The following is a 27,053-nucleotide window of genomic DNA, read 5'->3' on the forward strand; positions in this document are numbered from 1 at the left end:
TAATTTGTGTCATTGCATGTAAATCTGTCAGATGATTGTATGTCTTAAATGAATTTATTTTTCAAGAAAAGGTTTTCCAAGTATATATGCCACATACAATAGCCTAAATTACTATGCTTTTCACTTAACAATGTTGTGTAAGCCAGATCTTTTACAGAGTTCCTAGCTAGACATTAAAATTACAGCAACAACAAAAAGGTATGCATCAGTATGAGACTCGGATGATTATAATTACATTAAAGTCTTATGAAATGGATTTTGACTTCTAACAGCTTTGGAATACTTCAAGATTCTGGCTTTTTAACTAAAATGCTCCATTCAGTCTTTCAGTATAATTAAAACCATGCCCCCCCCCCCTCCCCACACACAACCTTCTATATGTTGGGTTTGGATTGAATGTCTTGTTTTATAACAAAATGCATAGCACCGAAGCTGAATATAGAATTTTCAACTTGGTGAATGGACTAAGGAGGGCAATTGAAAATAGACAGCTTTCTCCCAGTGACATTTCCATCATGGCAAAGGGTAGAGAAAGCTCTACCTCGTTAGGACCTCCTTATCCCTCCATCTCCAGCAGCCAGTGGTACCTCAGGTACCCGCCATCAGTTAAACAGCATTGCCTTTTCAAAGTCGTTCGTTTTCAACTCTTGGAGTTATGTGAGCATATTTTGATAAGTGTGGGTACTTGAGACTACTGATTACAAAATATGAAATTCTTGATTATTATCTAAAAAAATGCATGATTATTGAGCCATGGCATATGTCTATCCCGGACTTTTATTTTAGGTTTACAGACATGTAATTTTCCAGTTACAAGGGTTAGACAAAAGAGAAATTAAGTACTAATTTATTCAATTTTTAAACTACTATTTATTGGGTTTATTTTATTTGCCTGGGTACAAGCTGGGGGCTAGGTTTAGAGCAATAAAGGTGCTTCTGTTACTTCAGAATCACTCTAGAATCTACTCTAAATTTTTTTGTCATTTGTATATGAAAGAGATATTTTTTTCTCACCCCAGGACTCCCAAGTCTTTTCATGGCTCTGCTTAGTGACGTTTTCCCATACCTTTGTTGTGTTTTGAGAATTTCCTGTGGTGGCCACCTCTTTCATCTGGAGACATTCCCTTTATCCCTCTCTGAATAAGCTTTCATTTGCTGATCAGGTTTTCTGCTGATGTATTGCATTGTTTACCTCTTGACATGGATACAGTCCTTGACACAAGGAAGGATGCTATATTATTCAGGTTTCATGTGATTTTTGCTCTCAGGATGTTTATCCTGCAGCTGCATGTTATCTGCCAGCTTCCCTCATCGTAACACCAACCACAGCAAAAGACCCTGTTTTTATTTCTGTTTTATTAATATCATTTAAATCCCTCTAAAGTAATTGTAACTTATACATGGATGTATCCTCAGTCCATCTTGCAACTCTTATTTAGGGATAATTGTATTATCCTACTATTTATTTCTGGCAGCATTGATAATGATAAATTCTGTCCTTTGAGTATGCATAGCTTTGCAAAATATTGTTATATTTTCTGCACATGCATGGGAGACCAACATTATTCACTAGAAAAGAGTCAGTGATTTAATCTCAGAAGATTTGTATTAACACCATTTTTCTGGAAGTATATAAATATAATTCCCCTGAGGTTTATATTTTTTACAGCAGCCACATTTGTGTGCTGGATGCCAAAGAAGACAGGGATAGAAGTTTATTCATGAACTGTAGTGAAAATAAACATTTATTTGCTTTTCAAAATAATTAATATTTAATATTTACTTTGCAACCTTAGAAGTGAAGCCATCCATATAATGTAGTATATCTACTCTATTTTTGAGTAGAATGAATTAGATTAGTTGTGTTATGTTTAATAGAAATGTCACTGCCTTTGGGATTTATGTAAATTGCATTTGTTTCAATATACTTTATCAAATTGCTTTAGGATGTCATTTAATTTTAATAAAATAAAAATATTATCATCACTGTTCTGCTATTTGATCACTTTTAGATAATATTTGACATGAGCTTGCTGTATTGGTTTGCACCAGAGAATATGACATTTTACCAGTTTGTCAATTAAATATGTCTAGTTTGTAGAGACTAGGCTTGTCCTAAATTAGAGTTAAAAAAGAAAAAACTCACTTTATGATGTGTTGCCATTCTTTTGTTACAGAAAGTCGGCTGTGATGGTTTCTTAGGGTCTCTTGCAAGGGAAGATCATTGTGGTGTATGCAATGGCAATGGGAAATCGTGCAAAATCATTAAGGGAGATTTCAACCACACCAGAGGAGCAGGTAATTATATTTTTATATTTTCAAAATTAATAATTTGAACAATCCTTGGGGACAGAGATTACATTGAACTTGACTTAGAAATCGCAGTTCTGAGTCTATTGAAGACTTTGTAATGGGTATTGAGTGATTTTTCATGATGACATACAATACATGTGATATGAGCCAGAAATTCTAACAAGCCCATTTCCCAATAATGAAAATATGAAGTCATCTGTTGTGCATTTAATAAATTGGAGCAGCAAGGGAATAATCTAATTTGCATTGGCAAATGTTATCAGGTTTCCACAGGCCTTGTTCTCCAATGCAGAGCACGATGCCTCACAGAGAGTAATGATTTGTAACAGCCTGAAGCAACTATTCAGAGTATTAGGCTTCAGGTTTTCAGCTTTCCATTGTCTTTATTTTTTCTTAACGTTTTTACTAAATTTGAAGGGAATACATTGTTGGAAACAGAGAGTCTGTAGCAGTGTAGCATGGTGGAAACATTAGCAAAGGGGAGTCAGAAGGTGAGGGATGGTGTTCCTGATATATTAATAGTGAGAAGCCACCCTCTATTTTGTTCTCTCATCTATAAATACTAATACTCAGGGGATGTGAGGATGAAATGAATATGGTTGATCTATATGGTGTGAGTTTTAAAGTGATCCACAACAAAAAGTAATGTAACCTATACTGAAATATAATGACCCACAAATATACTTTAGAAACAGCAAATGCTTTACACTCAGGTCCTCAAGCTTACTGGGAGGGAGCACATATTTCTGTGTTTACATTAGTATCTCACTAAACATCTACCTATTGAACTATCTTATTATTTGTGATTATATTTTCATCATCTTTAGGATGCACATATTACATATATTAGCCTTTTCCTATTTTAAATTTCTTTCTTGGTCAAATACCAAAAAACCTGAGACTAAAATACATATTCGTTTTAATACAAAAACAAGCCATTTGTGTTTGAATGGTCAAGAAAACTGAGTTCATTCTAGATAAAAGAATCCTTCAGAAGAGAATATTAGACACAGCCCTCTGAAGTTGAATGTAAGCATTTGCTAGGCCCCAGCAGAATAAAAGATACGTGAACATAAAATTTTGAAGCCTAACAATAACCAAGGTCCAGGGTAAGTTACAGATCAAGATCTCAGTCTCCAAAGCTGTGAAACAGGGGCCTGTGAGTCAAAATCTGCCATCATTCATTTAGGAAAGTTCTAAAGCTGTAACAAGCTCTCGGACTTTCAGCTAAGAAGTTCAGTTGTAATAAGTTTTTCAGCCTGATTGTGGTGGCAGAAATCTTTGTAGTGCATAAGGTCAAATGAAGTCTGAAAGACTAAAGATGTGAAGACACTAGAATTTTTGGAGAATCCTCTTGCATAGTTATTTAGCATGCATGGAAACAGTTCACTGAAGAATACTGATGCACACTCAGCACTGATATCTTAAATTGTACTAACACTTGATTTTTCCACCAAGCATAGAAAAGAGAAATACTAGTTAACCAACCAGTAATGTTTATCATTCTGACTGCAGTTATGTGAGTACATTTTTCCAGATTCCTATTTTAAAAATTGTTTTTATTGCACTTTAATTTTAATTTTGTTCATTTGTTTGTTTGTTGTAGGCAAGTTACATTAATGGCACCTGTTATTTGGAAAATGTCTGAGATTCCTAAGATATTGGAATTATCAGAGACTAATAATATTACTTTCTCCCTTAAACTCTATGCCAGTTTCACATTGCTCACAAGAAAGAGACGGGAATTCTTAACTTGGACCATACAAATGGTCCCACATGATGTGATCTCTGCCTGCCTCTCCAGCACCATCTCTCATTAAGGTCCCTTTCCTTCTCTAAGCTACAGCCACCAGGTTTCTTTTAGATTCTCCAATTGACCTTGTTCCCTCCAGTACCATGCAGTTAAAAATATGGTTGTTAGCTTCCTGTTAGCTTTGCCTGGTTAATTCCTAGCCATCACTTAGATCTCAGTTCAGTTGTCACTTAGGCATTGAAGTGTTCCCTGAACAGCCTCCACCACCTATCACTAACAACCATATTCATATTCAAATTCATAGTCATTCATATCCATATGGTGTAGCTCTAATCCCATTTGTAATTGTACATTCATTGGTCTTTACTTCCCCACTTTAAGGTCAATGAGAAAAAATATCCTGGCTATTTTTATCCAGGCCCCAGATTCTCAATGACAGGCATTGTGTCTGATTCTTTGTTAATTTAATTAACAATGGAACTTTACATTATTAAGAACTTTAAAAAACAAAATGAGTCCTTAATTATATCATAGGCTTCATCTACTTGTGAATTTAGGAATGCTGTGTTCATTTCTCTTGAGACAATTTTATCCTTACGGTTTATGGACTTCCTAGAATTTCTTGAAGGAATTGCAGCCTTCTTTGGTCCAGTTGGCCATGCACACTGTGTGTGCTGTATGAGTAACACATGTGCAGACACATGTGGGTGTTTCGGTCCCTGTGCTCTATTTAGAGTTTGCTTAGTCATTTTTGTTGGAGCTAGAAAATAAACTTAAGAGGAGTTTATTTTTTTTTTCTTGTACATTTATCATGTCTTTCATTATAACTTGCCTAGCTAGGAGATAATTTTTTAAAGGAATTTTTAAAGTTAAATTGTGTATTTGGCCAATTGTGGAACTATATAGTTATCAGTATACACTAAGAAGAAATGGGCATAAAATGTGTTCTTCTTAATATAAGAGCTAATGATACCGATTCTGTGTAAGGAACACAGCTCTTAGACTGTTTGTTTGTATGTTTGCCATGGGAGTAGGAGTGTCATAGTACCATATACTAGTATTCTGTTTTATAAAATAGTAGCAGTGGGTCATAGCAGGAAGTGCACAGTGGAATCAGACGGATCTGAGTTAAAAGCTCGGGTCAGCTAATTACTGACAATGCGGTGTTGAAAAAGGGATGAAGCCCATGATATAATTAAGGTCTCATGCAGATTTTTTTTCTGCCTAAATTTATTTTCTCATCTATTATGTGAGAAATGTAATATTAAAACAGTGGTAAGTTGGATGTTATCATTATGATTAAATGTAGTAATTTATGTAAATTACCCATAATAGTGACTAGTACATAGTGTTGCTCAAAATATGGCATTTTTCATTGTTACTTACCATGAAAATAATGATTGCTATTGGAATTTTAAGATGGCTGATTAATAATGGATCTCTGGCTATAAAATAGGATCGGATTTTCCTATGTAAAAAGCAAGCTGACACAATTTATGACAATGATGTCACAGGCTTTATTTCAACTTCTAAGCTCAGTGGTAGCCACTCTCATATTCACTTCTTTAAAAAATGTGCATTCTCAATTGTGCTAAATGGCTTATTTACTGAAAAATATGTAGGCCCCCCAGTCATTAGCTATCTTTTTTCAAATGTCTTTGTTTAATATTTTTCTTCCTCTCTTCTTTAAACTCAGTTTAACTCACCTATCCTCCAGCCCATTCCAATTGAATAACAGAAAATTGCTCTGGATATAACTGTAAACTTAGCTATAACTATTGTCCTAATGTATAACATACCTTTACTGCTAAACCCAGTTACTACTTCCACTTGATGCTACCCAGTCTTCTTTTTTAGCATCCTGACATTTAGCATCTCCAAACACATAGCTGAATTCATTTACTGAGAGATTAACAGTCATCTCTTGATTGTGACATCCAGGCACAATCTCCTTTATCACTTTTCTCTTTGATGTTGCTGCAGTTGATGATGCAATTGACCAACCACTCTTCTTGAGATATTCTAATCCAAAATAGCCAGATCTCCTCCTTCTCGGGATCATTACTTCTCTATATTCTTTCCTGATTTATTTTTAACCTCTGTCAGTAGGTTAGAGAATCATCCCCATATGCCAAGGTTGCGGGTTCGATCCCTGATCCCTGATCAGGGTATATGCGAGAATCAACCAAGGAATGCATAAATAAGTGGAACAACAAATCAATGTTTCTCTCTTTGTCTCTCTCTAAAAATCAATAAATAAAAATTTTAAAAACACAGAGATTTTTCAATTTAAAACCAAACCAACATAAAAACAGCTCTTGCCAGTAGTTCTGTCGGTTGGAGCGTTGTCCCATGCACCAAAGGGTTGTGGGCTTGATTCCTGGGTTTCAGGTTCCATCCCCCAATGGGGTGCATGCGGGAGGCGGCCAATCAATGTCTCTCTCTCTCTCACATCTATGTTTCTCTCTCTCTCCCTCCTCCCTCTCTAAAATCAACAAAAAAACAACAACATATAGTTATCAGTATACACTAAGAAGAAATGTATTCTTAGTATAAGAGCTAATGATACCGATTCTGTGTAAGGAATTGGGTGAGGATTTTAAAAAAGCCCAACTATGACTATCACCAGTGTGGAGTTCTTGACTTGTCTCTCGATTTTCTCCACTTACTTTCATGACTTAAATGATTATCTCTGCAAAGATGCCTCCCAAAGGGACTTGAGATGTCTGACCTTTTTCTGGAGTTCCAGATGGTCAGAGCTCTTCCTGGATATGTTTACTAGTGTGTTACATTTTGTTAAATGCAAATTCCAAAGCTGAGTTTATCAGATTCTTACCACAACTTGACTTCCACTGTCTTGTAAGCAATGGCCCCATTCTCACATCCTATCTAATAAAATAGTAATATGCAAATTGACCATCACTCCAACACACAAGATGGCTGCCCCCATGTGGTCACAAGATGGCTGCCCCATGTGGACACAAGATGGCCGCCACAAGATGGCCAGCAGGGGAGGGCAGTTGGGAGGGACCAGGCCTGCAAGGGGAGGGCAGTTAGGGGTGACCAGGCTGGCAGAGGAGGGAAGTTGGGGGCGACCGGGCCTGCAGGGAAGGGAAGTTGGGGGGGACCCAGGCCTGCAGGGGAGAGCAGTTAGGGGGGACCAGGCCTGCAGAGGAGGGCAGTTAGGGATGACCAGGCCTGCAGGAGAGGGCAGTTAGGGGAGACCAAGCCTGCAGGGGAGGGCAGTTAGGGGCAATCAGGCTGGCAGGGGAGCAGTTAGGCATCAATCATGCTGGCAGGGGAGTGGTTAGGGGGTGATCAGGCTGGCAAGCAGAAGCAGTTAGGGACAATCAGGAAGGCAGGCAAGCGAGCAGTTGGGAGCCAGCAGTCCTGGATTGTGAGAGGGATCCCATATTGGAGAGCGTGCAGGCTGGGCTGAGGGATACCCCCTCCTCCATGCACGAATTTCGTGCACCAGGCCTCTAGTAAGTAATAATAAAGCATTGAGTTCAATGTTTGTTTTCCCACTTTCCATTGGTTCTCAAGTTCAGAATTTTTTTGTTTCCCTTCACAATGCCTTCTGAAATTACTACCTTGGCCTCTACCATTCTTGGGTTTTTACATTAGACTTCTGACACTGTTATCCACAACTGCATTGCTGGGTCTCCTGCATCCTGCTGCCAATATCTGATTACCAAAGACAAAGCCTCTCTGACCAGTATCTCATTACCAAGTTGCTTGCTATAGAATGTTCAGTCGCTGCAAATTGAAAAATTCAGAGCCTTGGGCATACTTTAAAACTCTCTTATTCTGTCAGAATTATTTTATTCATGTGCTCCTAAGATACCACTTGCTCCCTTTTCTTTTTTTAAAAGTAGTATTTTTAAAAATATATTTTATTGATTTTTTTTATAGAGAGAGGAAGGAAGAGGGAGAGAGAGAGACAGAAACACTAATAAGAGAGAAACATCATTGATTGGCTACCTCTTGCACACCCTCTACTGGGGATCGAGCCAGAAATCCTGACATGTGCCCTGACCTGGAATGGAACCTGTGACCTCATAGTGCATGGGTAAATTCTCAACCACTGAGCCACACTGGCCGGGCTCTTTTACTTTTCTGTACTTACAGTGAACTCATCCTTTTTCTATATCTGTCCATATCCTATCCATTCTTTTTTTTTTTAATATATTTTTTTATTAATTTTTTACAGAGAGAAAGGGAGAAGGATAGAGAATTAGAAACATCAGTGAGAGAGAAACATCAATCAGCTGCCTCCTGCACACTCCCTACTGGGGATGTGCCCGAAACCAAGGCACATGCCCTTGACCGGAATCGAACCCGGGACCCTTGAGTCCGCAGGCCGACGCTCTATCCACTGAGCCAAACTGGTTAGGTCCATATCCTATCCATTCTTCAAAGACATTTCATCTACTTCTTTGTGAAGCTTTCCTGGACTATAAAAATTGTTTTCTCCTCTGAATCATAGTCATTCCGGCTGAAGTCAGTGTTTCTCAAACATGAGTAATGTATCTCACCATTTACAAGGGAAAAATAAAAAGTAAATCCCACTTCTATGAGTTAAAAATAGCAGCAAACCTTTTGAGTGGTGATGTGATCAGAGAAGCGGGGGGAGGGGGGGCAGTTTAAACCACATGATTTATAGTATTCTTTAGCAGGGAGTTAACCACAACATTTTGCATATGATCTTTTAAACTTAATTTTTGAAGTTTTATTTAACTCATATTTATATGTTATTTCTGCCTTATCTTTCCTATTGAATTGAGTGCAGAGACCTTCTTACCTTACTTCTGTGTACAAATAGGCAGTAAGCATTTGTTTCTATTTTCATTGCTGCCTATTTGTTCATGTAACAAAATGATAGTGCCTGTGTGGTTTGGTGTTACTAACAATGGTTAGATTGAGTAAACAGCGTTCGCTAATGGAAATTATGATTCTAAAAGGTGGGGCATATGCTACCTTTCAATATATACCAAATACAGGAAACACTTTCAGGAATTTGAATAATTAATAAACAGCAGACAATTCTGAGATTAACTTGGAAATTAGCCTTCTATCAGGTATATGAAGCTACACAAATATACTAAGAAAAATATTAAATATTATTGCAATAAATGTATGTATCTATTTATTTTTAAATTTATCTTTATTGTTGAAAATATTACAGATGTCCCCTCTTTTCCCCATTAACCACCCCCTCGAACCTGCACCCACGCCCCCCTCAGGTTTTCACCACAGTATTGTCTGTGTCCGTGGGCTGTGCAGGTATGCGTATAAGTTTTTTAGTTAATCTCTCCCCACCCCTTCCATCCTCATCCCCGCCTTCCCTCTGAGATTCGTCAGTCTGTTCCATGCTTCTGTGTCTCTGGATCTATTTTGTTCATCCGTTTATTTTGTTCATTAAATTCCACATATGAGTGAATGTAAGTTTAAAGCTAAAAAAGTATCTATGCTATTCTTTATTAAACGAAGTCTTGATTTTTACCTTTTCTGCACATTCTCTCTTCTATCCCACATTATCTTATCATTTTATTTCACTTCAAGGTTTATATTCCTAAAATTCTGCTGAAAAACCTTTCCTAAGAAAAAACTAATTGTGTTTTGTTTCTAGCTGTCGGACACCTTCCGAGATGACACCAGATTGCTTGGTGTGGCCTTCCACCTACTTGTCTGGACCCCCAGTTTCACAGCCCTTTGTGAGTCTCCTCAGGGAGAGGCTGGTATGCTCAGCCACTCCAGGGACCTGGTGTCCTGCCAGCTGCAGTTCCTTCTTCCCTGCACTTTCTAACTTACATGACGTCCCCGAGCGGATCTGAGGCTATTTGCTCTGTTCTAAGAGCCACTGTGTTTCTAACGGGGCCGTCCCATTGTGCTTTCTCTCTTCTCACAATTCATATAGTGAGTTTGACATAAAATGTAATTGTCTGTTTGCCCTTGGTAGTGCTGCAGACTTAACATCTTTCCAAGAAACTTCTCCACTTGAAATGATGACAGCTTTTGTACTTAAGTTTTTTCCTCCCATAGGTATGGAAATATCAAAGCAAACATCAAAACCAGAAAACGAAACGGCGAGTCAACTAAGAAAAGAGATCTCCTAAGAACTCGAGATGTATTTCATGACTTGTTGACTCTTGCAGGTTATGTGGAAGTGCTGGTGATACCTACTGGAGCCCGAAGAATCAAAGTGGTGGAGGAGAGGCCGGCACACAGCTATTTAGGTAACCTGGGTTACAGACACACAGCCCATCCCCGCAGGAGCCAGCTCCCGCCCTGGGCGTTCGATTCTGACAAGGCTGTCAGTCTGTTTCTAGTTATATGTGTGAACTTCCCAGGAAGCACCTTTTGTCGTATCAAGTCGAAGTTTCTTTCAAGGACTCCCCAGGAGCAAAAGCAATTTGGTTGTCTGTGTGTTTTGGAGGGGTATGAATTGCTTCCACATGTTAGTCCATGTTAAAAAAACAACACACTCATTGGAGGATTTGGGTATGTTTTATTTCATAGGTATGCATTTGTATAAAACATTTCTTAAATATATTTATTTCACATATACACACATACATATACACATATTTATATTTCTTGCATAAGGAAATGCATATATTCCTGTATGTATGTGTAATGATTACTTTGGAATTAGGAAATCTTGTGGGATTCTTTAAAAAATTTCTATATACTAAAAGGACTTAATATTTTAATGGGAAATAATGCTCTTTTTTGCCTCACCTATGTAGAGAGTATTTAAAATTTTTAATTATTACTTATGGAAAGAATTGTATGAGCTATTTTAATTAGGCCAATTAAAAACTTTTTTATTTAATGATTTTTAAATATATGAAAGAAAATAGTAAATTGTCAAAATACATATTGCTTTGTATGTTCAAATTTCAAACTATGTCATATGAAGTGATCTTTTATAGTCGTGGCATCACAGGTAGAGAAATCTAATATGATTAGGTCTGACAAAAAACATAATATTCTCCCCAAATTTAAACATTGTATTTATAATATCTTTTTAAAAAGCCTGCCTGTCTATTTTTTCTTAACAAAAATAATGTCCTCATTATTCTTTTTCAAATAAGAAATATCCTAATAGGGAAACACTTTGTACATGATTAAAAAATCCAGTATTATGTGATTGTATTCTACAATATTGAAAATTGCCTGCACTCGGATTGAATTATTTTTCTTATTAGGGTTTGCTTTCTAGGAGTAGGAAGGTTTGAGGAAAGGGGACAGTAAAATAAATCCTTTGTCATGTGACACACTCATTAGTTTGTTTTACTAATATTTAAATTTTGTTTTTACCACCTATGATTTTAAAATGCATTTTAAATGCAAGTAAATCATCCCAAATGTCCAAATTCAAATCAAAGCTCTAATAACCAGTTTTTGGAGACACTGTGCAAACTAGACAACTTCAAAATATTCATTCAATAGTAGACCTTTGGCTATTACACTGGGGAATATGTGTGTGTGTGTGTGTTCCCAAGCTGAAAAGGAATTTAGATGTCTCAAATGGAGTTATCTCAAATTCTACAAAACTACATTGTATTATGATTTTTAAGAACCTGAAAATGTGGCTAAATACATAAGCCAGTTTTACAAATGGGAAATTTCCATGCTCTCTCTCATTCCTTACTTCCCAGGCTCTTCAACCAATCTAGGCTTGTTTCTGTCTCCACTCTACAGTAACTGCCTTGGTCAAGGTCAGCAAATGCCTTCCATATTGACAGTCCAATGGTCACATGATATTTGACCAATAAACAGCATCAAAAACTGTTGACCTTTCCTCAGTTCATTAAATACTTTCTTCTTTTGGCTTCTAGGATCCTTACTGGTTTCTTTTGTAGGATTCTCGACCTCTGCATGCTTTCCAAATGTTTCTATACTGTGGGCTCAAGCCAGGGCCCTGCTCTCTTCCCTGCTATATTGTCTCCCTAGGAAATCCCATCTAGCTCCATTGCTTTCCATGTTTATTTGATGCAGATTATCAAATGTCTCCTATTTGATAATCTCAGATAGGATAAATAATAAGTATAAATCAGAAATAATATTATACCTCAGAAAAAATAAGTATAAATCAAAAATTTAACTACCATCCCATGCTAAAATTACTCTTTCTCCTTTGGTTTTCCCCACTGTAGTAAATGTCACCCTATTAGTATTTTATGACTTCTGTAACAATTATCACAAACTTGTAGGTTTCAAAAAACAAAATAAAATGTATTCTCTCAGTTCTGGAGGCCATAATTAGTTTCAATGGACCAATATTCAAGGTGGCTGCAAAGCCAGGCTCTCTCTGAAGATTAGGGAACCTCCTTGACCCTTCTAGCGTTAGATAACTATCAGCATTCTTTTGCTTGTGATAATATGTGCCTCCCTAGCGTCAGTGCCTTCTCTTCTTTTCCTGTGTTTAAACCTCTCTTCCTACCTCTTATAAGAATACATGTTGATTGCATTTCAGGCCCACTTGGATAATATCCCATCTCAAGATCCTTAACCTAATCATATCTGCAAAGTTTGTTTATTTGCCATGTAAGGTAGCATTCTAGGTTCCAGGGATTCTGATATAGATAACTTTATTCCCTTCACTAACATCTTTTTAAAGCATATTTTTTTTTATTGATTTCAGAGAGGAAGAGAGAGACAGAGAGAGAGAGAGAGAGAGAGAGAGAGAGAGAGAGAGAGAAACATACATCAGTGATGAGAGAGAATCACAGATGGGCTGCCTCCTGTACGCCCCTCACTGGGGATCAAGCCTGCAATCCAGGCATGTGCCCTGAATGGGAATTGAACTGTGACCTCCTGGTTCATAGGTTGACACTCAACCACTGAGCTACACTGCCCGGGCATACTAACACTTTTTAAAAAACATTTGTGGTAAAATACACATAAAATTTACCATCTTAACTATGCTAAGTATACAATTCATTGGCATTGAGTACATTCATTTTGTTAACTACCACCACCACTATCCATCTCCTGAAGTCTTTTTGTCTTGCAAAACTAAAACTCTATCCATTAAATGATAACTTCCCATTCCCCCACCTCTCATCCCCTGCTATCCACCATTAAGTTTTCTATCTCAATGAATTTTGCCACTCTACATACCTCATATATGTGGAATCATACAGGAAGTGTCTTTTTGTGAGTGACATTATCACTTAAGAGAGTGTCTTCAAAATTTATCCATGCTATAGCAGGTATCAGAGTTCCCTTCATTTTTAAGGTTGAATAATATTCCATTGTTTGTATATATCACATTTTGCTTATTCATTCCTTCATCCATGGATACTTGGGTTGCTTCTACATTTTAGCTGTTGTGACTAATGCTACCATGAACATGGATGTACAAGTCTTTTTTCATATGGTAATTCTGTTTTTAATTGTTTTGAGAAACTGCCACACACCATTTTCCATTCCCACCAATAGTATGCAATGGGTTCTAGTTTCTCTATGTCCTCACCAGCGCTTGTTGTTTTCTGTTTATTTTAATGGTGGTCATCCTAAATGGGTGTGAGGTGATGTCTCAAGGTGGTTTTGATATACATTTCTTCAATAATTACATATGCTGAGAATTGTTGGCCATTTGCATATATTATTTGGGAAAATGTCTATTTTAGCCCTTTTCTCATTTTTAAATTAGGTTGTGTGTTTTTTTTTGTTGTTGTTGACGAGTTTTAGGAGTTCTCTATATGTTCTGGATATTAATCCCTTATCAGATATATGATTTACAAATATTTTCTACCATTCTTTGGGTTTTTATTCTGTTAATATTGTCTTTTGGTGCACAAAAGTTTATGTATATGCAATTGTTTTTAATTTTCATGAAGTTTAATTCACCTCCTTTCTTTTATTACCTGTGCCTTTGGTGCCATATCCAAGAAATCACTGCCAAATTTAGTGTCATGAAGCTTTTGCCTTATATTTTCTTCTAAGAGTTTTATAGTTTTAGGTCTTACATTTAGATCTTTGATCCATTTTGAATTAATTTTGTATATGGTGTTAGTTAAAGGTCCAACTTCATTGTTCTGTATGTGGTTACTCAATTTTCCCAGCACCCCTGGATGAAAGACTGTCCTTTCTCCACTGAATGATCTTGGCACCATTGTCAAAAATCATTTGGCTAAGGTTTATTTCTGGGATCTGTATTCTGTTCCATTGGTCTATATGTCTGTTTTTATGCCAGTAGCACACTGTTTTTGATTAGTGTAGCTTTCTAGTAAGTTTTGAAATCAGGAAGTGAGAGTCTCCAGCTTTGTTCCTCTTTTTCAAGATTGTTTTGGCTATTTAGACTCTCTTGAGATTCCATATGAATTTTAGGATAGTTTTTTTTTTTAATTTCTGCAAAAAAAATAAATATAGGCCATTGAGATTCTGTAAAGGATTGCATTGAATTTATAGATTACTTTGGATAATATTAACATTTCAACAATATTCAGTCTTACAATCCATTGACTTGGAATGTGTTTCCATTTATGTCTTCTTTAATTTCTTTCAACAATGTTTTTTAGTTTTCATTGCATAAGTCTTTCACCTCCTGGGTTAATTTCCAAGGTGTTTTTTTCTTTTTTTCTTTTTGATGCTATTGTAAATAGGATTGTTTTCTTAATTTCATTTTCTGAGTGTTCATTCTTAGTGTATAGAAATGCAACTGCTTTTTGTGTGTTGATTTTATACCCTGCTTCTTTGCTGAATTCATTTATTAGTTCTGACAGCTTTTTAAAATATAAAATCTTTAGGGTTTTCTCCATATCAGAGCATATCATTTGTGAACAGAAATAATTTTACTTCTTTCTTTCTGATTTGGATGCTGTTTTGTGCTCCTGGATTTGGTTTTCTAGTATTTTGTTGAGGGTTTTTACATCAATGTTCACTAGGGAAATTGGTCTGTAGTTTCATTTCTGTTTGTTTTGTTTTTTTCTGCCGTTGGTATCAGGAAAATACTGGTCTTGTAGAATGAGTTAGGAAATCTTCCCTCCACTTCAGTTCTTTGGAAAAATTTAAGGGTTGGTGTTAGTTCTTCTCTAAATGTTTGGTAAAATTTACCAATGAAGCCATAAAGTCCAGGGCTTTTCTTGGTTGGGATATTTTGATTACTGATTCGTCTGCTTTCTAGTTATTAGGTATATTTAGGATTTTTGTGTTTTTGTTGTTGATTTTTATTTTTTGTGATTCAGCCTTGGTAGGTTTTGTGTTTATAGGAATTTGTTCATTTCATATCCAATTTGTTAGCATACAATTGTTCATGGTATTTTTATAGTCCTCTTTATTTCTGTAACATCAGTTGTAATGTTCTCACTTTCATTTCTGATTATTTAGTTGTCTCTTTTTTTAAATTTAGTCCATCTAGCTTAAAGGTTTGTCAAATTTGTTGATCTTTTCAAAGAACTAACTTTTGGTTTTATTGATTTTCTCAATTATTTTTCTATTCTTTATTTCATGTATTCCTGCTCTAATCTTTATTATTTTCTTCCTGCTGGGTAGTTTTTCTAGTTCCATAAGTTCTGAAGTTCGGTTGTTAACTTGAGATCTTACTATCAGTGTTTATGATTATTAGTTTTGTCCAATCGCACTGCTTTCACTTGTGTCCCATCAGTTTCTGGATGTTACATTTTCATTTCTATTTGTCTTAAGATATTTCTGAATTTCCCTGTGATTTCTTCTTTGATACATTGGTGTTTGAGTATGTTGTTTCATTTCCATAAATTTGTGAATTTCCAGTTTTCCTTCTGTTGTTGATTTCTAACTTCATCCCATTGTGGTCAGAGAAGATGCTTTGTATGATACCTATCCTTTAGGACATGTATGCCTTTGAGGAGGGGCATCATTATCCTATCACAGTAACTAATTTCTATCACATGCTTGCTTTTATATTGTCTATCTCCATTGTTAGTTCTTGAAGGCAGGGGTCATTTTGCTCATGACCATATATGCAGTAGCTAAAACAAAGTCTGGCACACAGGAAGTAGTAAAGACTTTCTGAGTTCAATTAAGAAAAGATGCTTCACATTTGTATAGTGATTAGTATGAACCAGTGCATTAAATATACCCATTACATAAATCCTCACAATAACTCCATGAAGTGTATACCACTAATTTCCCAATTTTAACAATCAGACAATAAAGGAATAGAGTTTACCTTTCGGTTACACATCTAAAAGACTGTGATCCTAGATTTAAACCCAAGCAATCAATGTGGCCATAGTGTCTGGTTCCTACTCTCTCCTTTTTACTATATATATATAAATATATATATATTTAAATTGATTTCAGAGAAGAAGGGAGAGGGAGAGAGAGATAGAAACATCAGTGATGAGAGAGAATCATTGATCAGCTGCCTCGTACACGCCTCCTACTGGGTATCGAGCCTGCAACCCCGGGATATGCCCTGACTGGGAATCGAACTGTGACCTCCTCGTTCATAGGTCAACTCTCAACCACTGAGCCATATCAGCATATCTGCATTTTTATTAGAGACTTTTAAAAAATATTATAATTGTTTCCTGAATATGTATATGGAAATTCAGGGGGGAAATGTAATTATACTGCCCATAGTACAAATCTAGGCCAAAAAGACTTCTCACAATATTTAATAGACTTTATGAGAAAGATAAGGAAATACTTTACCTTTTAGGGAAAATCATTATTTTTAAATCACTTTAGCATTATTTGAATTATATCCATTTGTGGAGTGTAATAGCTATTATTTGCAAAGTGTTGAGAGTTTTCTGTCAACATGTTTATTTTCAAGTTAAAAATTCAATGTAAAAATAATGTATATTTTTTTCATAAATCTGAAAATTTGTATGTTTATTTTTATCTAAAACATACTTTGTATGTAGTACATCATAAATATATTATTTGCTAGAAATTAAAATTGGTGAGGTGAAAATTAAATAGTTAATAGATTGCTTATAATAATATGAATATAAGCACCAGAAAAATTCCTCAATGGACCAGAAAAACCTTAACAGATAGTGAATAATTTATTTAGTTTATTTAAATTAAAAAATGCAAATGACAAATAAGCAAATGAAAAATGTCTTTAGCCTCCATAGTAATGAAACAAGAGTTGTTGTTTTTTAAATCTAGATTATTCAAAATTTAATTCCTAAAATTTCTCCTCACCCATGTCTTGGCTAGAGAAAGGTGCTTCCAAGAATGTGTTCAGAAATGGGTACTCTAGTCTCTGTTATGGAAGCATAAATTGATGCAGCCTTTATGAAAAACAATTTAAAATTCTTTTTCAAAATCTATTAGTGTGCAATTTATTCCAAATCTGGGAATCCTTCCAAGGGAAATATTCAGATGTACACATAACTAGTATACAGTATATTTATCTGAGCATTATTTACAATATAAAAATCTTGGAAAACCTCAAACATTCAATAAATAGAGATTAGCTTAAATAATATTTAGGAAGATTATTGGCTTAAGTTATCAAATATTTTCATAGAATTATGACATAAAAGTCTGATTAACATGCAAATGACTTTTGAAAGAGAATTCAATTATATGGAAGAGTCTAACATTTTTATTTTAAAAAATTAAATCATTTGGCAAAAAAAAAATCTTGAATTTAAAATGGTAATCATGACATCTCACTTCCATGGCATGAATCTTATTTAAATAGTAACAGAGAGTAGTTCAAAAAAGAAATAGAGAAAAAGAATGTAGGTAAACAAAATTATTCTGTCAAATTCCATACAAAGGATGGCTGTGTATGGGTGAGAATTAGCATTTATCTCCCATTTTTGTACACATCAAATCACAAACTAGGGATGTAAAAAAGCCTTGAGTTCTGTTTTTAAGATCAACATATTATTTTTGAAATTTCTTGTAATGAATATAACCCTGTCATTTTTAAAAATCCTCATCCAGGGATATGCTTTATGTTGATTTTAGAGAGAGAGTAAAGAGAGAGAGAGAGAGAGAGAGAGAGAGAGAGAGAGAGAGGAGAGAGATGAGAGAGAGAGAGAGAGGAGAGATGAGAGAGAAACACTGATCAGTTGCCTCCTGCATACGCCCTCACTTGGATGGAATCCACAACCTTTTAGTGTATGGGACGATGCTCCAGCCACCTGAGCCACCTGGCCACGGCTAACCCTGTCATTTTGATCTATTAGTTAACATGCTATTTAATGACATTTCTTTAATGGCACACTTTCCAGAGTAGCATGGGAAATATGGAGGATGTAAAAGTTGCCATGTCAGCCCTCACATTCTTTGTGGTATCATTGCATAGACAACACAGATACACAGAGCCTTAAAATAATAATATATTAAAGAATAAGTGATTAAGGACCAAAATAAGGGTTTTAGACATCAAATGTCCAATGACATTGGAGGAGGTCAAGACAAATATGGCCACATAGTTGGGACAGTTTCAGGAGAGAAGGAGAGCTTGTGGCGTTTGCTATGATTTCGAACTTTCCCGGTGAGGACATGCCTCATGTTTTAGTCAGGAAGTTGACCCATTGGTTTAGAAATGAACGAAATACTTTTAAGGAACTCATGTGAAATGGATATTGATCAATGCTGCTTGTTGATTAATTCTTATAATATTTTTGAACCTCTTTATAGCTCTCCGAGACACTGGAAAACAGTCTATCAATAGTGACTGGAAGATTGAACACTCTGGAGCCTTCACCTTAGCCGGAACTACTGTTCATTACATAAGAAGAGGCCTCTGGGAGAAGATCTCTGCCAAAGGTCCTACTACATCACCTTTACACCTCCTGGTATGAGAGGGAAAGTCGATACCATTGCCTAATCAGCTCCCTGTGGCAAAGGACATTCCCACCGTGCCTCCTCTAACCTTTTTTCACAATATGAGATGTCAGGTAGACATTTAAAATCATTTAAGAGGTGAATTTTTTAGGGATTTTAAAAATGTGTTTTCCATTGTGATATATAAAAACGGAATTTATTATAAGAGGAACAAAATTTTATAGGGGCCCACAGACTCAAAGTAAAGGTGAATTACAGGCAACGAAAAAGCTTTTTGTCCTAAAAGCATACCTTTGCTAACCAGATTGGATGTCTGTGAAGAGAGAGCCATAATATGGTAAATCACAGCACTGTTCTATACATCCATGAACTAGGCCTTGTCTGATCTGTATGAAATGCCTTTGATAAAATGGTACTGTTTCTGGGAAAAAGACTGGGCTCATATATCAAATAGTGCTTACAATTACTCTGTTCTGTTTTCTTACTAGGTCAGTGGTCGGCAAACTGCGGCTCGCGAGCCACATACGGCTCTTTGGCCCCTTGAGTGTGGCTCTCCCACAAAATACCATGGCCTGGGCGAGTCTATTTTGGAGAAGTGGCATTAGAAGAAGTTTAAGTTTAAAAAATTTGCCTCTCAAAAGAAATTTCAATCGTTGTACTGTTGATATTTGGCTCTGTTGACTAATGAGTTTGCTGACCACTGGGCTAGGTTAATTGATCCCTGTAAAGAATTGTGAAAATTGGAATGTTTGGGATAAGTTTTTTACCATGTAATAAAAGACTAGACTTGAGGCAGGACAGAGTTTGAAGTGAAAGAAGCAGGACAGTGGTTTCTGCACCCAACCAATGGCAAGGCAAAATGCCCTTTTTGACCTTCAGCACTGCAGTCAGTGCTAACGGCTTAGGAGCCAGAGGGCTGACTGCACAGCTGGCATGTTTTCTGTCCCGGTGACAAAGCCGAAAATTCAGACACTTCAACACCTCTTTAAGTCCACACGTAAAAACAACTTTAAAACACGATCAGCTGACTCTTTATTTGGAGTGTGTTATGCCACATTATTTAATATCGCCACACAATTTAAGTGGAATTTTTCTTCAATTGGAGACATCTGTGTTGCCAGACTAGGAGCTAGAGGTTCAGATCACGTATCGGCCCATTTGCTTTTCCTACTTTAATGTGCCTGCAAAGCACCCGGGGTTCTTGTTCAAATGTGCAGTCTGATTCAGTAGGTCTGGGGAGGAACCTGAGATACACATTTCTAATCAGCTCCCAGGCAGTGCCACCTCTGCTAAGTCCACGGACCACATTTAAAATAACCATGTTTTTTAGAACTGCAATCAATAGGTTTTACCAACACAGATAAAGGGAGCAAGGAGAGTTAGGTGGATGGGGACCTTCTGTTCCAAATCTTGATGATGATGATGATGATGATGATGATGATGATGATGATGATGATTCATTTAGCACTGAGTCAGATACTGTCCAAAGTGCTTTATGTTCATTACAGCATTTAATTGTCATGATAACCCTGTGTAGTACGTATTATTATTACTCCATTTTACTGAACAACTAAGTATTAGAGAAGTTAGTGATGTGCACAGTGTCTCCCAATAACTTATTTATCCAAGAACAAGCTAGGTATTAATCAACCTACTATGCTGGCCCTCCTCACATGAAGCTGAGATCTAAGCTCTACACCAGAGAGCCTTGGATCATAAGTGCATGTAACTTTGAATAATTATTTGTTCATCTCCCCACAATTTCTTTGGATCCTATTATTTCATTTGAAGGGGAAACTTCACTCTGTGCCATGAGCCATCTGGAGAGAGGGGAGGGGGCTGACTAAACAAACATATATACCCAATATCGGGCTCTTTCCAGAATTGTGTTATTTATTTATTTATTTATTTATTTATTTATTTATTTTTTAGTTACAGTTGACATACAATATTAATTAGTTTCAAGTGTACAGCATAATGATTAGACATTTATAAACCTTATAAAGTGCTCATCCAGAAGTCACTTAAAAATAACATTTCCAACAACCAATATTTTTAATGATTGGATTACAGGAAATGCCTGCCGAATATGAATGAAACCTACATTTTTATGGAACAAGACCGAAGCCCCTAATTTTTTTACTGAGTCCCTAATTCAAAATCTTAAAACAGTTGACATGAGACCTCAGTGCTGGGAAGAGGGAGTTTCCTTGCTGCAGAATTCTTAATCTGACTGGTAATTACCAAGGTTTTTCCTGGAAGCATGAAACATAATTAAAGTCAGTGAACTATGCCTAAAAGAAGGCATCTATGTGACCTGGATTTATTCAGTAATCCAAGGGAAACTGCACTTCTAAGATATTTGTCTTTAATGACTATTACAGATTGAAAGCCAGTACTGCATTTTGAAAGGCAATACCTTCTGCCATGTTTCAGTCTGTGCCCCTCAACTGTAACACGGTCACACTTTCCTTCTTGCAAAAGTGTGCTGCCAACTTCAAATGGTTTCAGAAGAAGCTGACGGCTTTATAGGCAAGGTCTCTATTTCAAATGGCATTATTTATTCAAGGACAATCTAAAGTTGTATTAATGAAAATACAGTTTTTTAAGGAAAAATAGACATGTTTTCATTTGATTAAATAAGTTGGCAAGTATCTGTTATTTGTAAGTTCATTTCATCAACGAAAGAAGTTGTATGCTTATATTCATAACCCATGGACACAGACAATAGGGTGGTGAAGGCCTGGGGTGGGGGACGGGGCAGGCTAGAAAGGGTCAATGAGGGGAAAAGGAGACATATGTAATACTTTCAACAATGAAGATTTTAAAATAAATAAATAAAGTAATGAAACCCAGGCAAACTAAAGTAAGTAAGTAAGTAAATAAATAAATAAATAAATAAAGCTATGTAATAACCAGACTCAACAAGAAAAAGAGAGGACTCAAGTAAATAAAATCAGAAATGAAAGAGAAGTAATAACTGCCACCATAGAAACACAACAGATTATAAAAAAAAATATTCTGGGCCCTGGACAGGTAGCTCAGTTGGTTAGAGCGTCATCCTGATACACCAAGGTTGCTGGTTTGATCCTTGTTCAGGACATATCAAAGAATCAACCAATAATGTATAAATTAGTGCAACAAATCAATGTTTCCCTATCTCTTTCTCTAAAATAATTTTTTTTTAAAAAGAAAATATTTTAAAACTATATGGCAGCAAATTGGAGAGTCTGAAAGAAATGGATAAGTTCCTAGAAACATACACTCTTCCAAAACAGAATTAAGAAGAAACAGAATATGAACAGACTGATTACAATTAATAAAATTGAAGTAGTAGCCAAAAAACTCCCAGCAAACAAAAGTCCTGGACAGGATGATTTCACAGGTAAATTTTACCAAACCTCCAAAGAAGAACTAACACCAGTCCTTCTCAAACTCTTCTAAAAATTTTAAGAGGACGGAAGACCTCCAAGCTCATGTTATGAGGTCAGCATTATCCTAATTCCCAAACCAGAAAGAAGAAAATTATAGGCCAATATCCCTGATGAATATAGATGCTAAAATCCTCAACAAAATATTAGCAAACCAAATCGAGCAAAGATTAAAAAGATCATACCAAGTAGACTTTATTCCAGAGATGCAAGGTTTTTACGATTTCTGCAAATCAGTTAACATGATATGCCATATAAACAAAATGAAGGATAAAAATCATATGATCATGTCAGTAGATGCAGAAAAAAGCATTTAACAAAATCTAGCACCCATATATGATACAAACACTTAGAAAAGTGGGAATAGAGGGAACATACCTCAACATAATAAAGGCTATATATGACAAACTCACAGCTAACATACTCAATAGGGAAAAACTAAAAACATTTTCCTTAAGATCAAGAACAAGACAGTGGTTTTACCACTCTTATTGAACATAGCACTGAAAGTCCTCGCCACAGTAATCAGATAAGAAATGCATCCAAATTGGAAAGGAAGAAGTACTAGTAAACTGTCATTATTTGCAGATGACATGATACTATATATATAGAGAACCCTAAAGACTCCACCAAAAACCTACTAGAACCAATAAACAAATTGAGTAACTAGCAGGATACAAAATTAATATTCAGAAATCAGTTGCATTTTTATATAGAAATAATGAACTATCAGAAAGAGAAACTAAAAAAACAGTGCCATTTACAATTGAATGAAAAAATTTAAACTACCTATGAATAAGCTTAACCAAGAATATAAAAGACTTATACTCAGAAAATTATAAGACATTGAAGAAAGAAGTCAAAGAACATGCTAATAAATAGAAACATATACCATGCTCATGGATAGAAAGAATTAACACCATTAAAATGTCCAACTACCTCAATAATACTGTAATAACTATATATGATACCAGGTGGATACTGGAGATATCCGGGGGATCACTTTATAAAGTATGTGATTGTCTAACTACTATGTTTTACACCTGAAACTATATATATAAAAAGCCAGTGACCATAACGCCATAACAACCAGAAGGACCGGTCACTGTGATGCCCAATGTGGCCAGCAAATCGGCCTGATCAGGGGGTGGGGCTGCCGGCCAACCTCCCGAGGCTCCTCCCCCCAGCTGGCCCACCCCTGATCAGACTCTCCCACCCCAATCAAGGGCAGAGCCGGCTGGCCAAATGCCACCCCCCCCCCACCCTCCCTTCACCCCAGCTAGCCACGCCCCCGATTGGCCTGCTCCACCATGATAGGCTCGCAGCCCCTCCCCCCAGCTGGCCCGCCCCTGATCACCCCCCCAAGAAGAACTAACACCAATCCTTCTCAAACTATTCTAAAGCTTGGAGGTCTTCCGTCCTCTTAAAATTTTTAGAATAGTTCTTTGAATGTTTGGTAACCTCCCGCAGCCTCTCTCTCTGGCTGGCCCCACCCCCTATGAGCCCTCACCACCCTGATTGGCCCGCAGCCACTCCCCCCAGCCGGCCCTGCCCCTGATCACTCCCCACACCCCAATAGGGGTCAGGGCCAGCTGGTCAACCTCCTGCAGTCCCTCCCCCACCTGGCCTCACCCCAGATCAGCCCCCCTACCCCGATCAGGGGCAGGGCCGGCGGCCAGCCACCCATGGCCCCTCCCCCAGGCTGCTGGCCCCTGATCGGCCCCCCCAACCTCAATCAGGGCCAGGTCCCACTGGCCAATCACCCACGGCCCCTCCCCCCAGCTGGCCTGGCCCTGATCACCCCCGATTGGGGCAGGCCAGCTGGCCAACCTCCCACCATCTCCTCCTCCTGACAGGCCCAGCCCTGATATGCCCTGATTGGGGCCGGGCCAGCCAGACCACACCCATGCACGAATCCGTGCACTGGGCCTCTACTATAAAATAATATTGAATGCAAACTGTAATTGAAAATAAAGATTTTTTAAAATGTTAAAATAAAGGTCCATACTACCCAAAGTACTCTATAGATTCCACTCAATTCCTATCAACATACCAGTGGTATATTTCATAGAACTAGAAAAAATAATCTAAAAATTTGTATGGAAAGACCCTAAATAGTGACAGAAATCTAGAAAAAGAAGAACAAAGTGGGATGTATCACACTATCTGATGTCAAACTATATTGCAAGGCTATAGTAATTAAAACAGCATGGTACAGGCATGAAAACAGACACATGGATCAATGGACCAAACAGAGAGCCAAGAAATCAACCCACACCTATACTTTCAATCAATTTATGATAAAGGAAGCAAGAACATACAAAGGGGCAAAGACAGTCTATTCAATAAATGATTCTGGGAAAACTGGATGGATACAAAAAATGAAACTAGACCACATTATACCATATACAAGAATAAACTCAAAATGGATTACAGACTGAAATTTAAGACCTGAAACCGTAAGACTCCTAGAAGAAAATATAGACAGTAAAATCTCAGATTGTCCTCTTAGCAGTATTTTTTCTGACACATCTTCTCAGGCAAGGGAAACAGAAGAAGAAAAAATGGGACTACATGAAACTAAAAAATTTTTGCACACAAAGGGAAACCATCAACAAAACGAAAAGACAACCTACTGGATGAAAGAAGATTATTGCCAATGATAACATCCAATAAAGGGTTAAGATACAAAATTTATAAAGAACTCAGACAACACCAGAAAAACAAACAATCCAATTAAAAAGTGAGCAGAGGATCTGAGTAGTCAGTTCTCCAAAGAGGACATACAGATTGCCAATAGATATGTGAAAGGATGCCCAAGATCGTGAATCATCAGAGACATGCAAATAAAACCACAATCAGAAAACATTTCACACCTGTCAGAATAGCTATCATCAATAAATCAGCAAACAAGTATTTGTGGGGGGACAAAACAGACAGGGTCCCTTTGTACGTCCGGTGTCGCCCCAAATTCAGTCATTCTTATATTTTCATATATCCTTTATGGTTTATTGCACTGCTCACATATATATGTGTAAAAAACTGATTTGTTTTTATATTTATTCAAAAGTTCAAGTGGAAAATTAGTAACTATGACAAAATTAAAAATTAGCTTTACGTATATGTAGGATGAAATTTTTGTCCTCCAGTTGGCTTAGAAGTTCTCTACCCTTGTGGAATGAAATGAATTCCAAAGTCTTCTGTCCTCCTCCTCTGTTGGTGCAGGAACTTTATGTTCATCTTTCTGTTTTATATGAATGGAAAGGCTACATTTGACATTAAATTGTGAATTATATCTTGATGTTAGAGAGGATACATATTCCTGTCCCCCACTACTTAAGTCATCTCAATCATGTATCATTCTTTGGGAAACCGTCTAGTCCACTGACTTGAAAGAAAATGGTCTGGTATATCGGGTCTCATTCAAGTGGGCTTTTCTTCATAATGTCTTTAGCTCCACAGAGGTAAGTGTGGAACTTAAGTCTTTTCAGAAGCGTGACAATTACATTTAAGCAATAATGCCGCAATTCTACTGTTTATTAAAGAAGCATGCATACCATGCAATAAGCATGTTATGATGTCAGCATTCTTCGTTTTAAGCTTCACATTGAATGTGTTATACTTTGACCATCTACCTTCATCACTTTTATCTGTTATATTATAGGTGCTGCTGTTTCAAGACCAGAATTATGGACTTCACTATGAATACACAATTCCATCAGACCCTCCTCCGGAAAATCAGAGCTCTAAAGCACCTGGACCGCTTTTCATGTGGACACACACGGGCTGGGAAGATTGTGATGCCACGTGTGGAGGAGGTAAAGGATTTTCTAATATTTATAGTTCCAGAATAGTAGTTATTTTCTGATTAACTGTTGATAGTTAAGACAAATCTGCAACCTCTTATCTAAAATTCCAAACTCCATAAAGAATTGGAAAATGAAAGTTTTTTGTAACACATTTAGTAGCTAAACATGGAATATTTTGTGGCAAAATTTGATGTGAATTGAAAAAAAGTTCATTGAGAGTTATCACAGATCTCATTGCTTTGCTTTACATAAATATTAATTTATTTGCTTACAGGGGCTTACTTAATATATACTAGGGGCCCAGTGCATGAATTCGTGCACCTTGAAAGGAACTGTGGGCTGTGAGGCTGTGGTGGGCACAGGGGCGGGTCTCGGCCCATCCTCCTTGCCACCACCCGGCCCCTCCTGCCATGGCCCCCGGTCCCCTGTCTGCTGGCAGCCCTGCTCCTGCTGCCACTGTTCCCACATGCTGACAGCGCCGGTCCTGCTCGCACCCGCTGACGGCACCGAGCGATTGCGGCCCGCACCATCGGTGGGTGCGAGTGGCGGCTGCTGCCCTGTTTGTCCCTCAGGAGCAGGGGAAGGTGGAGAAGCCCTCAGGGGTGATTGGGGCTGGCAGCCGCCACTTGCACCTGCTGATGGTGCAGAGCGATAGGGACCAGCACTGGGCACTGGCAGCAGGTGTGAGCGGGGCTAGCATCGGCAGCAGGTGTGAGCGCCGGGCGGGACCGCGGTGCATGGGAGCAAAGAATTTTCGGTAACCACCAGAGGCTCTCCCCAATGACAGCGGACAGTGCCCTGCCTTGGTCTGGCACCCCTGCTTACCTGCTCCACCATCCCTCCATGACCGACACCTGCCATGTTCCGTGCTCTGCCTCCTGCTGCTGATGCCCACCATGTTCCGCATGAGCCCCCTGGTGATCAGCGCACGTCATAGCGACCGGTTGTTCTGTTGTTCTGCCGTTCGGTCTATTTGCATATTAGGGTTTTATA

General features: G+C 37.4%; 1 protein-coding gene across 1 annotated transcript in view; it reads left to right on the forward strand.

The window, feature by feature from the left end:
- ADAMTS19 (ADAM metallopeptidase with thrombospondin type 1 motif 19) overlaps positions 1 to 27,053 on the forward strand; it is a 201,004-nt gene that overhangs the window by 135,596 nt on the left and 38,355 nt on the right. Inside the window, exons 15-18 of the mRNA XM_054716991.1 lie at positions 2,178 to 2,298; positions 10,225 to 10,305; positions 18,674 to 18,831; positions 25,916 to 26,069. Coding sequence (XP_054572966.1) covers positions 2,178 to 2,298; positions 10,225 to 10,305; positions 18,674 to 18,831; positions 25,916 to 26,069 — 514 coding nt within the window. The remainder of the gene's footprint in view (positions 1 to 2,177; positions 2,299 to 10,224; positions 10,306 to 18,673; positions 18,832 to 25,915; positions 26,070 to 27,053) is intronic.

The sequence above is a fragment of the Eptesicus fuscus genome, chromosome 6 (assembly GCF_027574615.1).
Source record: "Eptesicus fuscus isolate TK198812 chromosome 6, DD_ASM_mEF_20220401, whole genome shotgun sequence".
NCBI lineage: Eukaryota > Metazoa > Chordata > Mammalia > Chiroptera > Vespertilionidae > Eptesicus > Eptesicus fuscus.